General features: G+C 39.6%; 1 protein-coding gene across 1 annotated transcript in view; it reads left to right on the top strand.

Moving 5' to 3' along the window:
* The first annotated feature begins 219 nt into the window (after positions 1–219).
* Positions 220–12,695, top strand: part of CPNE8 (copine 8) — a 170,925-nt gene continuing 158,449 nt past the window's right edge. Inside the window, exon 1 of the mRNA XM_090273007.1 lies at positions 220–736. Within this exon, the coding sequence (XP_090129133.1) occupies positions 618–736 (119 nt within the window). The 5' untranslated portion in view covers positions 220–617. The remainder of the gene's footprint in view (positions 737–12,695) is intronic.

Here is a 12,695-nt window from a genome sequence, read left to right as displayed (position 1 = left end):
ATCCGCCCGAGGTCATAATGGGAGGGACCTCCGTGGGCTCCAAGGGTGAGGTGAAGGTCCGCGCCAGGTAGGGAGGGGTGGACATATGATAGAGGAGTTAGGAACCAGCAGAGGCGCCCACACCTCCCGCTCCGACCCAGGCTAAGAAACTGCTTGACATTCCCGTCCACACCTGATTGACAGAAGGGAGTCACGGCCCAGGAGGCGGGTGTGGGTGTGTAGAGGCGGAGACAAAACCCAAACCGCACACAAAGCGGGCCAGGGCTTTCTCTTCTAGATGGTCTGGGTCTGGTGCCACCTATCCCGCCAGGCTGCCCGGTGGCTTCGCGGAGCCCATCAGAGCCAGAAAAGGATTACGGAGTGTCTTCCGCTGGGGCTGCTGCCTGCAAGGAGGGGGCAGGGAAGCCCACAGCCTCGGGCGCCACTTCCCCGGCAGCTTCAACCTCAGTTGGGTCTATAACTCGAGGTTCCCTCCGGGGCTCTTCGCGGAGGTCCGCCTTCCCAACTCCCTCCTCCTACCCTCGAGCAGCCTCCGCCTCCTTCCTTTGCTCCACCCTCAACCCCTCTCCTGGTCTGTCTGGAGTTGGGCTCGGAGCCCTCATCTGCCCGAGCTGTGGATGTGGGCGCCTCCACCCAAGATGGACAGCCGCTACACCAGCACTGCGGGCATCGGGGACTTGAACCAGCTGAGTGCTGCCATCCCGGCTACGCGGGTGGAGGTGTCGGTGTCCTGCAGGTGAGGACGCAGTCTTTCCCCTCCCTCCTCCTGCCCTCCCCTTGCCGGTTTGGTAGCGCTTGGCAAGAGCTCGGGATACTTAGAGGCTTTGAGCGAATGAGAAGTTGCGCGATGAGTGGCAAACACCCCAGTTGTAGGGTCTGGAGTTAACCTCCGGGTTGAGCGGCACAGAGCGGATATCGCGAACTGGAAGTGAGTGGTGGGTTACGGGACTGAGACTTCTTGTTTTCTTTTTGGGAAATGCTGTAAAAGTTGGCCGGGCTGTGACTCAGCGGTGAGAACTCCTGCGGCCGCCCACTGTACAAGCCCTTTTTACGTCCCAAACCCGAGCTGTATCCTTGGGTGATGACCGGAATCGCAGTGGATAGAATTGCCAAAGCGCTTGTGACTGGCGCGCAGTGGCGCGGGACTCTCCCTGCTGGGCGTAGGCAGACGTGCTATTGCCACTGTGGGCTCCAACCTCGGCAGCTTCCTTCCCCACACGCTTCCTGGAACCCTCGGCTTGCTCCCCCACCCCCTCTACTTTTCCGGTCTTTTTGACTTCTGCCTGGTAGGCAGAGATTTTGGCTCCCGAGGTCTTTGCAGACTATCTGTGCCTTACCTAAAATCTGGGAAGCCACGATTTTCTGCCAGCAAGAAGACATATTTGGGTGCTAATAACAACCGAGACCGTTGCCCAAGGACTGTAAATTCCAAACACCTTTCCCTTGTTCTTTGGGTCAGTTTCCCTGTAAATAAAGCAGCCCAACTGCTATATCTCAGATTTTGAGGAAATGGGCTGACTAAAACTAAACTGATAATAGCAAGAGGAGAGAGAATTTGCACATTTTAATCCACTCCCTTGTTGGCATACTTTGATCTCTCTTGTTGGAAAACTCTCTTCTCACTTGTCTACTTTTGCCCCAAGATTGTTTTTAATACCCTCAAATCCTTCCCTGTCTTTCTTTGCTAGAACTTGCCTTAAAGAAACCTAATAAACATGGGGAATCTTCCATGTAAATGAGCCCTGGAGCTTGAAATGCTGTCAACAAAGTGTTACTTGATTTTGCATTTTCACAAGACAAAAGTCGAAAGGCAAAGGATTGATATTTTTTTGAGGGAAGGGTGAATTCAGGAACCAACAACCCCTAGAGGTAATTAGCTGTATATATATATATATATATACCATGATTGCGTGATTCCTCTTACTGCTGACCTCAAACTGTGGAAACTATAATGCTGATGCTGGTAGCTAAACATTAAGCTCTTGTCTTATTGTGTGGCCACTGTTTTAAGTGCTTCCACTGATTTCTTTGTCAATTGAACAGGTGAAGCTGTATGGCAAGCTCTTTTTAGAGATTACTTTCTAGGCCTTTTCTTTTCCTTCTTTTTAACTGTAAAGCTGGTTTCAGATGCTAGTGCGAGGTTATTAATATATACAGGTAATGCATAGTCAAAAGTCCTACATTAACAGCATTTTTTAGCGTTCTTATCCTCTGCTGAATATCTTTCAAAGTCTGAATGCCATGTGGCCCATACATGGAATGGATATACGTAAATATGTTGTAAATTAAATCTGAATTTCTCATAAGCTCTTAGGGTGATTACACCTTTAGAGAAATTATACCTTAGCTGGTCTTTCTGCCAAAAGAGTCCACATTTAACCACTCTGGATGGTGGTGGTGGTTGTTATTTGCCTGGATGCTTGTTTGCTGTGAGTGTGATGGGAATCCTGAAGTCTATTGACTTTAAGGCAGTTTGTTTCAGCTTGCTGCCTCAGACCCTGAAAATGCCCTTGTTCCAGCCTTTTCTCATACCACTAATTTGGTGCTTGTTTTTAATTTTCAAGCTTTCAAATAGAAAAAAAAGTTCTGAAAGAGACCCTAGTACTCAGTGTACTTACATTGTAAAGAATTGAATCTTGTAATCATAGGTAGTGGTGCTCTTTGGGCTTTGATGTAAGACACCTAGTTACAGATTTTTGGCTTTGTGAATTTCGTTGTTACTTGGAACAAGGTATTACCTCATTTAACCCTCCTCATCCCTAAAATGAGGATAATTATGGTATTTATCTTATATAGCATGTTGTCAGAGTTTGATAAGGTGATGTCTGAAAAGTGCTTATAAAACTTATGTCACAAAGAAAGTGTTAAAAAATGTTGTTATAAGTATGATACTGGCAATAGTATTTATTGAGTAAATGTATTATATGATTCAGTTAATGGGATTCTGTAAATAGTCCTCTTTTGAACTTCAAAAAAAACGTTAAAGAAGACAAGGATAGAAGCAGCCTTGAGATACCTGTACCTTCTTTTTCTTTGTTCTTTGTTATGCATAAAGAACATATATCCTAGGATGCTTGTGGAGATTTCACTTAGCAACAAGGCACAATTGTAGGCCCCTCAGCCTTACAATGGGCAAACCCAGCAAAAAATTCCTTTGCCTTTTTAATTAGAGCCCTCTGGTAATTTGCTGACACTTAACAAGCAACTCAGGAATAGAAACCTTTTTGATAACCTCTTTTCACTGTACCCAATCTAAGACTTTTAAAATGCTTTTTGTTTTCATCTTTATTTTGGGAGAAAATCAACAGTTGAGGCTTGAAGCTAAATATAATTTCTAGAAATCATTTGGTCTATTTACTGACCAAGTGTTTGAGTGTCTTTTATATGTCTAGCACTATACAATGCTTCATGAGAAATGAAAGAGACGTTCTCTGAAAATGTAAAATCTGGTTCGGAAATAAATATGACATAACATGAAAATGTAGGACTAGGTCCAAAGAGGAAGTTCACGCACAGGCAGGGAACAGGTCATTGTGGAACAGTGTTTGGAATATACTACAGAGAAGTAATAGGGCTTGAGGGAAGACAAGACCAGATGGGCATGGTTTGTATTAGAGAAGGGACTGTGTACATAGAGGTTTTGTAGTGGCTACAAAATTGGTGTGTGAGGAGGACAAATACACCTTTCTTGCTGGGTTTATAACATTCCTTCTACCCATTATTTATCTCTTGGATTTATTTTTATGTGTTATGTTCATTAATAGATTTTTATGCTAATTGGGTTACCTAATTAAAATGTCTATAGCTGAAACGATACAACCTTAGAAACAGAAAATAATATCTGTAATAGTCCCATTTTATTCTGGAAACAGATTAATTAGAATGAGGTAAAACCAGTGTGAAAAATAACATACCATAATCACCTGTTTTCCCTGGGACTTTAGTTATACTATTTCCAACACATACTTTTGATGACTGATGTCATTTTCTGTGATTGAGAAGTTAGCGATTGTAACAGCAGTGAGAGAATTCTGTGTTTGCTGACTTTGTAGGTTAGCTATCATCTGTAAATCCTTTCACAGCAATAATTCTAGAATGTTGATCAAACTAACTTTAAGCACTAATATTTAGGGGAGAGTACAAAGTGGGAATTTATTGAGCACGTATTTTGTGCTACACATTCTAAAAAGCCCTTCTTGACCTGGCCATAACTCTTTTGTCTAATTTCTAGGTACTCCTCTTATGTGCTCTGTGACTGAACATACTCTTAACACATATGTGCTTACTATATGCTGAAACTTATCACTCCTCCCCCATGCTGGATTTTGCTGTTTTCCCAAAGCAGCTGGAATGTAGCAGTATCATAGTGTTGGGGAGGAAAATTTTTCTCTACACTTCAAGGTTCTCCAGGCTGGTTTACTTGGTTTTCAGAGTTTCTCTGAATTTTGCTGTTTCTTAAAATTTAACTAGTCTAAAATAATCAGTATCCCCTCAAAAGGCATATTTTGGGGCAACAAACTTATCTTTGCTTCAATAGTTGCATTATACAGTAATTCTTAGTCTTTGTGTTCTCCTTACAGACAAGTTTTTCTCTTCTGTATCCATGTAAACTTGTAGAGAATGTTTATAATAATTTATTTGAGCCAATCAGAGGATATCCCTGGAAGCAAGATCTCAACAGAATGAGAAACATGTATCTCGGAATGACAGTCTGCAGTTTCTTTTATGCATTTGGATTTTAGGAGGGGATTTATGGAAGGTTACATGAAGGTGGGAGAAAGCAAGGTGCAGATTAGATTACAGGATAGTTAAGGTTCTGTGCTCTCATGAGGGTGATTATACTTCCTAGGGATCTGAAAAGGCATCTAGGTGTGTTAACCTAGATGGTGGGAAACAATGGACAGGGCTCATTCAAGGAGAAGATAAACCTTTTAGTCGAGAATTGATATTTATGCCTGGGCATGACAACCCACCATGACCTGCCCAGTTAGGAGTTTATGATTACTCACCCTGTGAGGTCACTTTCTATCACTGGACTTGTCAAGTTTTATTACAGAACCCTTTTTTTCAATGCAGTATATTATGAGCTTGGCTCTGAATAAATCATCTGGCATGGGGAAGGCACTTTGCCTGTTAAAATACAGATTCTTAGGCCTCCACACCAGAGTTATTGAATCAAGATCTCTAGGTTCACCACATACTGGTTATTCACATTAAACTTTTTATTCACCTAGTTTGATGAGGAAATGACTCTGTGACTGTAGTCACTTCATCTGGATTAGCAATAGCTGCCCTAGTTAAGATGATACATTTTAATGATGTGCTGGAGCTGGTTTAAATGGAACTGACACAGGAATTTGTGTGTCAGTTGTTAAATAAAGTGATTGTTAAAAATTAAATATGTAAGCCTAAAATTTAATAAATTACATTTTAAGAGAAAGTTAAGACATACTCAAAAGTTATTACGTTCAATTATTTTACTATGTGTTACTTTTATCTGTACTCTTTACTATGACCTATGCTCTATCTTTTTAATCTGTGTGGTGAAAATATGCCATTGTGTGCTACTCTTCATCTCTTCTCAATCCATGTTCGGTGACGTCACATTGATAGCTTGAAGTTTGGCCATGGTGGAATATTTACACATGGAAAATGGCAAACACTGCAACTCGGGGCTGATTATTGTTTTGTTACTGTCAGCACTTAAGACATTCTGTGGGAATCAATTAGTCCTATGGAATTTACAAAGATTATATATATTACTATAATTTATAAATTGTAAAGTTTATAATAAATTATGGAAACACATGCACATACATACATTTACCTTTTTTTGGAGAGTCTGTTGTTGAACATATATTTATTTTCACATCATTGTTTATAGGCCTTTGGTAAAAGATAAAGCACTATATAAAGGAAAAAAATGTTGGTGTTAGGCTGTCACTATCCCTGTTCTTGCTTCTCTGCTGGGATAATTTGGGTGGTGTGATTTTTATAATCCATGGAAGGTTTTGATAGCCTGCAAGTATATTGTGAATGAAACAGGAAGAGGATTGAAATTTTGTGTGCTTTTTACTTTTGTCTTCTCCTTTTCATGTGGTCCTCCCACATTTTCTTAATTCTCTTAACTTCAAAGACATTTTTGTTTGTTTGTGTGTTTATTTCTCTGTCCACTGGTGGCATACACTGTGCAAGTGTACGTGCCACAGTTGCAGTTACACTTAGTGATGAACTGACCGTGTTTGAAAGCAAATTCCGATTCCAAAAGAGAGAATCTGATTAGTCCAGTGGGAATCGGCCCAGTTTGAAGCAGATGCCTGTGCTGTTCTGATTATCTGTGGTGAAAGAGAATCACAGTGCTTGCTCCACCCCAGTCCACACGGGTTTATCCCTTAGACACACTTTACCCTTCTTTAGTCAGACAGTTTGAAGTTAGTATGTAAGCAGGGTTTCAAATGATATTGTTAGCTGATAAATTCTGTTACTGTAAGCTACGCAAATTAGAATTCCTGTTAGCCTGCTAATGAGGCATTATAGCAGGGAAACTGAGGGTCAAGTTGTGGCATGCCCGAAACATCTCGTTCTTCTGAGTCTGCAGTTCCTGAGGTCTTGTTCAAAAATGTAGTCACCCCATGGTGCTTTTTGGGGGCCATATTTGTTTTGTTTGTTTGTTTGTTTGTTTTTGTTTTTAGCTTCAGAGTTTTAGGAAAATTTGTTCTAGGGGTATTTCTAGAAAGTGATTTTGAAATCACAGTGTGGGAGTCGCCCGGGTGCATCTTAGGAATGAAAAGGCTTACTATGTTGTTCCACCAGTATTTTGGTCTGCCCTGCATTTGTTAGCATTTAGGGCCTGGGGTATTCTAAAAGAACCCTGGAATGTGGAGAATGGGAGTCTAGCAGCAATTCACAAAGCAAGACCTCAGAGAATAGGGTGCTAATGGCTGTGCTATTTTAGTTACATTATTTGTGGCATAAGAGGCAGAAGCCTGCATTCCTTATTTAAGTTTACTCAAGGCAGGGAAGAAAAGCAGTTTCTCTCAAAGGGGGTTTATTCAGTTGTTAGCCTGTTTTATACTAGTAACTCTTGCTTATGAGAGCCAGTTTTGTTTGCCTTGAAGAGCATAGGTGTGGACCCAGACCAGCTCTACTAGCTGTGAAGCCTTGGAAAGTGACTTAATCTCTCTGTTCCTCAATTTCCTCATCTGCAAAGTGGGGAGAATAGTAGCCCCTACCTCTTATATTTCTTTTGAAATTTAAATAAGTTAGTACATCTACATGAGTTAAATACTACTTGTCATGTTAGGTAAGTACAGTACTCAGTAATTACAAATAGATTTAAAAACAAAATAAAAACCACCCACTATTCCACCATACTATGAGCATTTAGCTCATTACTCTCATTTATAACATCACATTTATAGTCCCCCTTTCCTCCTCGTGTGTGAGTACAATGAGGTCTGTCCAGAAGGTATCCAGCCATGTCATATGAAAAATAGAGACATTTTCGAAGAAGATACAAGAATCATTGTACATAGGACAATGACACCTCAGTCCCCTTCAAAGTAGGCACCTTGGGACCTCACACAGTTCTCCCATTTGCCATCAGCTACCCCATCGTATTTTCCTGAATATCATTGATGGTCTGAAATCTCTTCGCTTTCAAAGCTGATTTTAGTTTTGGGAAAAGTGAGAAGTGGCTGGGTGCCAAATCTGGGCTGTAGGGGGCACTGAGTCACCTAGGTGATTTGACGTTTCACCAAAAAACTGCATGAGACATGATGTATGAGCAGGTGTGTTGTTGTGATGAAGCTGCCAATCACCAGTTGCCCATAGCTGTGGCCTTCTGAGTCATCTGAACAGTTTCCTTTGAAGAATATTCAAGCTTAGCACAAAATTTGATGCAGATTTGTTGCTCTATTGGCTCAGTCATTTTGAATGCAACAGCCACACAGTACGCATGCTCATTCAATGGGGTCTACCACCCCCACTGACTAGTACAGTGAAGTCGTCATTGTTCACTCATGCACATTCCAGTCCACTCTCCTTGGTCGCTAGGTAACATCAGTGTTGCGCAAACTGTTCTTGTTATATAAACTAAGAATGGCTGGACTTTTTCTGGACAGATTTTGTATGTTCACATACATTGTGTAATGAAGTCATACTATATTCTATACAACTTATTTACCTCTCTGTTAATATTATATCATGTAGATATTGCTGTCATTAGTTTTTAAAAATATAACCTTCAATGACTGTGTAATAGTCTATTATATTGGTATACTATATTTATTTAACCCTGGCTGGTTTGGCTCAGTGGATTGAGCGTCAGCCTGCGAGCTAAGTGTCGCTGGTTCGATCTTCCAGTCAGGGCACATCAGAGAAGGAAAACTCTGATTCCAAAAAAAAAAAACCTCCGCTGCCTTGCGGCACACCTCTTCAGGGGAAAGGCTAAGGGAGTAAACCCCGACAGAAAATCCGGAGCTGGAGTCCCTAAGGCGGTTTGACGTTGTAGTCAACACCGGCAACTCCTGCGGCGCACCTGAAGCCAAGCTGTATTGACTCCGTCTTTCCCTTGGATCCTTCAGCTGCGAAGAGAGAGGGGGTCTGCTGCATGGGCAACAGCAGACCCTCCATATCACCCTGCCCAGGCTCTGTAGCTTCAGCTTCACTGGAGAGGACACTCCAGCGTCATCGCAAGATGTCGATTCAACACGGGAGGAGACAGATACCGTGTCACTCCCGAGTCGGACTGCACAACCATTCTCGGCGGTGCAGATAGACTCTTAAGAAGCTACACCATCGTCTCTCGAGACGGACGGCTGCCGACGCCGACGTATATTTATTTAACTTATCTCTTCTTTTCCAAAATTTATTTCAGATAGTAAATATTCAAAATAATGCTACAGGTGAGCATTGTTATTCACTAATACTTGACAACTCTTATGATTCCCACCCTCCCCCCAATTGGGGATAGTTTTCTAGAGCTAAAGTAATTAATAATCTATCTCTCAAGGGGATTCTAATACCTTGTTTTGGTTATTTCTCCCTACTCCTCTTTAAGCAGAATCAAGTCTAAACTACTGGCTGCACCTTTCTAAATACTTTTATTCCCACGAGAAACCTGCATGTAAAGATTAATGAGAATTTAGGGCAGCAGAGTGTAGCAGCAAGAAAATAGAATTAGGAGTCAGACAGATATTTTTAAGTCCCATTTTTATTTCTTTTTGGAATGTTATTTTGGGTAACATTTCAACTTTTGGAATCTCATTTTTTAAATCAGTAATATGGAAGTGATTAAAAAACAAAATTTATAAGATTATTGGAGAAGTGAATGAAATAAAGTTTATAAAGTGCCCAGCACCATGCCTATGACAAGAAAAGCACTTAATAGCTGTTAATCTTAAATCATTTTCTTTTGTGTATATTGCTTTGTGGCAAATAGCAACACAGAAGGGAAGGTACTCGTACTTTGGGAAAATTACAATCAATTTGGGGAGTCATAGAAATATGATTTACAAGGTGACAATTTTAAAGCTGCATGTTAAAGACCGTATGTCATAGCCCAGGCTGAATACAACTAAATGCAGAGTGGGTGTAGAATAAAACGGTGGCCAGAGAATGTAGATTTGAAAATGCATACTTAATTTCTACAGATTCCACCCTGGGGCTCCCCCACACCCACACATACAGACATGTGGACTTAATGGGATTTGACAGAGAGGAGGCCAGGTTTAACAACGAAGTTTTGGAATGAAAGAACATTCTCACATGTGATCAATAAAATCTATGGGCTGACATTTAGACTGCTCTTTCCTGTTGGGCATGTGATAAAGGAGATATTAAAGTAGAGGACAGCACAGGCCAAAGGAGAGCAAGAATTTATAGCTGATAATAAAATAAGATGTATTTAAAAGATGCCATGCTGCAGTGGTCAATATTTGCCTGTATATTTTTAACCTTAATGACAGCCATCAATGTTAACGCTTTATCATCTAGGGACTTTAGCTATCAGGAATTCTTTTTCAAATCGTGAGATATTTTGTCATATTTATTCTATAAAGAATTATACTCTAAACCTGAGGGAATTACCAATTATCTTCCTGAAACTGTGAAGAGACAAAATATCATTGATAATCCCTGGGGAATATTTTAATTTATCAGACAGTGCAGCTATTCAAATATAAGAGCTGTACGGATGAGTCCAAGAAATGTGAAAGCTTTGGACATTTGTTATATATTTTGTTTAAATTAATGTCAAAGTCTAAATCTATGTGAAACAGTGTGTAAATCACTTATATGCTGATTCAACCATCCTTCCAACAATCCTGTAAAACAGATGTTATGTCCTATTTTACTGTTGAAAAGATTGGGATTCAGAGAGAGAGTTTAAGTAGTTTGGCCTAAGTGTTACATCTAGGAGGTGGCAAGGTTGAGTTCCTAATCCATAAACAGTATGCCTGATTCTAAGACTCAGGCTGCTGACAACGAGCCATATTCTGTCACTCTTCTCTAAGTTATTTTGCTCATTCTTCTCTGTGCCTCCATGTTGGTGACTGAAGAGAAATTACAAAGCTGGAAGACACAATTAAATAGATGATATCAATACTATCACTAAGGAGAATATGAAATTCTTTGGTGTTTTTTTGTCCCTAGTTGGTGAGAGTTGTGAATAGAACAATTCAGATGAGTGGCATAAATGTTAACTATTTGATGTTTAGTTTCCAAGTATTGATTCTTATCTTTTTTCTGCTGCTGCGTTACCTAATGAAGCTGTGGGAAATTAAGTAATTAGAGGACTATTTAACTAGAAATCAGCAGGCAGGATCGGATGAAAGCTAAATGCTGGAGAAAGGTAATGGACTGGGCAAATGAAAAATAGAGGAAATTAAATGAATTGACTCTGTAACATTCATATTTGTCTTTAGTGTTGAAAATTGATCTCAAGCCCTATTATTTCAACCCATTGCTTTCTTAATAATGAGGAAGTCACCATTCAACTTGTTAGCTTTTTAATAATAAATTTCAGAGCTTCCTTTCAAATATGTTCAAATATGTTCATGTGACCAATGTGTTCTTCAGAATCCCATTGTAAATAAAATAATTACTTAGATATTGAAAATGTTCCTACAGTATTCTATGTGAATTGTGACATGAATTTGTGACATGAATTTTTCTACTTTGTTAATTGACTTCTCTTCTCTCCCTCCCAGTACCCCACCTCAACAAAAGATATTAGTTTTATTAAGAACAAATCGCAAATGTCAGAGTGTAATATGAACCAGATATCCTTATAATTGTTACAACTGTTGAAACCAACACATTTCTCAGCCTTAGCATAATAGTGGTTTTAAAATCATTTTGCGAAATTTGTTTCTCACTGTCCACAGATTATTCTATCATCTCAATGTGTATAAATCCGTGAGCATTCTTACAAACACTTTTAAAAAAATCTAAAGGTACTCCTGTAAAGGGAATATCACATTATTTGTGGTTTTCTCTATAACTGAAAGCTCAGTCATTCTTTTTTGATGTCTTCAGTAGGTTTTTATGTTTCCCAGTCCTAACGCAAAGACTATGAGAGCCAGTGGAGAGAAGGCAAATGAATGAGACTAAGTGCTATCTGAGAACTACACATAACAATAACTTTATCTACTAATCCCACTTAAATTACCTATTTTAAATAGAGTGTACTGACTTATTTTGATTTCTCAACTTTCAAATTAAGTGCAGAAGCAGCAATATTAGAAATTTGATTGCAATTGGTTTTTATGCCAGGGGTTTCATCCAAAGCCTCTTTGTAGGGGGTGGGAAAAGGAGACATAGTATTAAGCTGTTAGTGAATGTTTGTCTTCATTGGTAATTTAAATTAGTGAATTTAAAAACTATTTTTGGAGAGAAGTTTGAAATATACTAGCTAAAAGATGATTTATTTTCACCTCAAGATTGTCTCTCATAATTTCAACTGAATGGTTTCACATTCTTTATTTCAATTTAATTATTTTGTCATTCGACTGATATTTACTTGATTTCCTGCTTCCTTATGAAACATGTCAGGAAAGCTCAGTGGAAACCCTGAGGTTTCATTCTGTTTCGTACACTGGCTCTCTGACCCTAGACAATCCCTCCACTTCTCTGGGCACACCTATGGAAGGTTGTATCTCTGGTCCAGATGACCTGAGATGTTACTTACAGTAGAAGCAGAAACTTGAAATAATTGTAAAAATGTTCGATTACGGAAAATTTGTGATTGTCTTATACACATATGAAATCTTGGGCCCTCATTCTAGTGTCTGAATATTAAGGTAGATTCTTTCTAATGCTAACCACTTCCTACTTTAAAGTCCTCATTTCACTTAATACTCTCCCAAAGGAATGTCAGATGTTTCTGCTGTTGCTGTTCAAGTTTTTTTTCTCTCAATAAGGATCTATAATTAGCTTTCTTTACCATGAAAACAAATATTTGATATTACTAGATATCTGTGCCTTTCTTGCCCTATACTTTTGTAATATGTTACCTTTTTTTCCACCATTTATATCTTTATGGCCTAGAGTTTATAATGGAGATGGCAACTGGGCTCAATCTTGTGTTAAGTGATGAATTACTGAGTGCTGGATGCCGGAGGTAGTACCTGGAAGAATTGTTAAGGGACATCTGGACTTTGTGGGAAAGAGTGGTATACTTGACTTTTGAAATA

Source organism: Furipterus horrens, unplaced genomic scaffold, assembly GCF_987537825.1.
Source record: "Furipterus horrens unplaced genomic scaffold, mFurHor1.1.pri manual_scaffold_4, whole genome shotgun sequence".
In the NCBI taxonomy this organism is placed as follows: domain Eukaryota; kingdom Metazoa; phylum Chordata; class Mammalia; order Chiroptera; family Furipteridae; genus Furipterus; species Furipterus horrens.
Note: the sequence above shows the minus strand (reverse complement) of the source record. Positions and strands in the feature narration are given on the sequence as shown.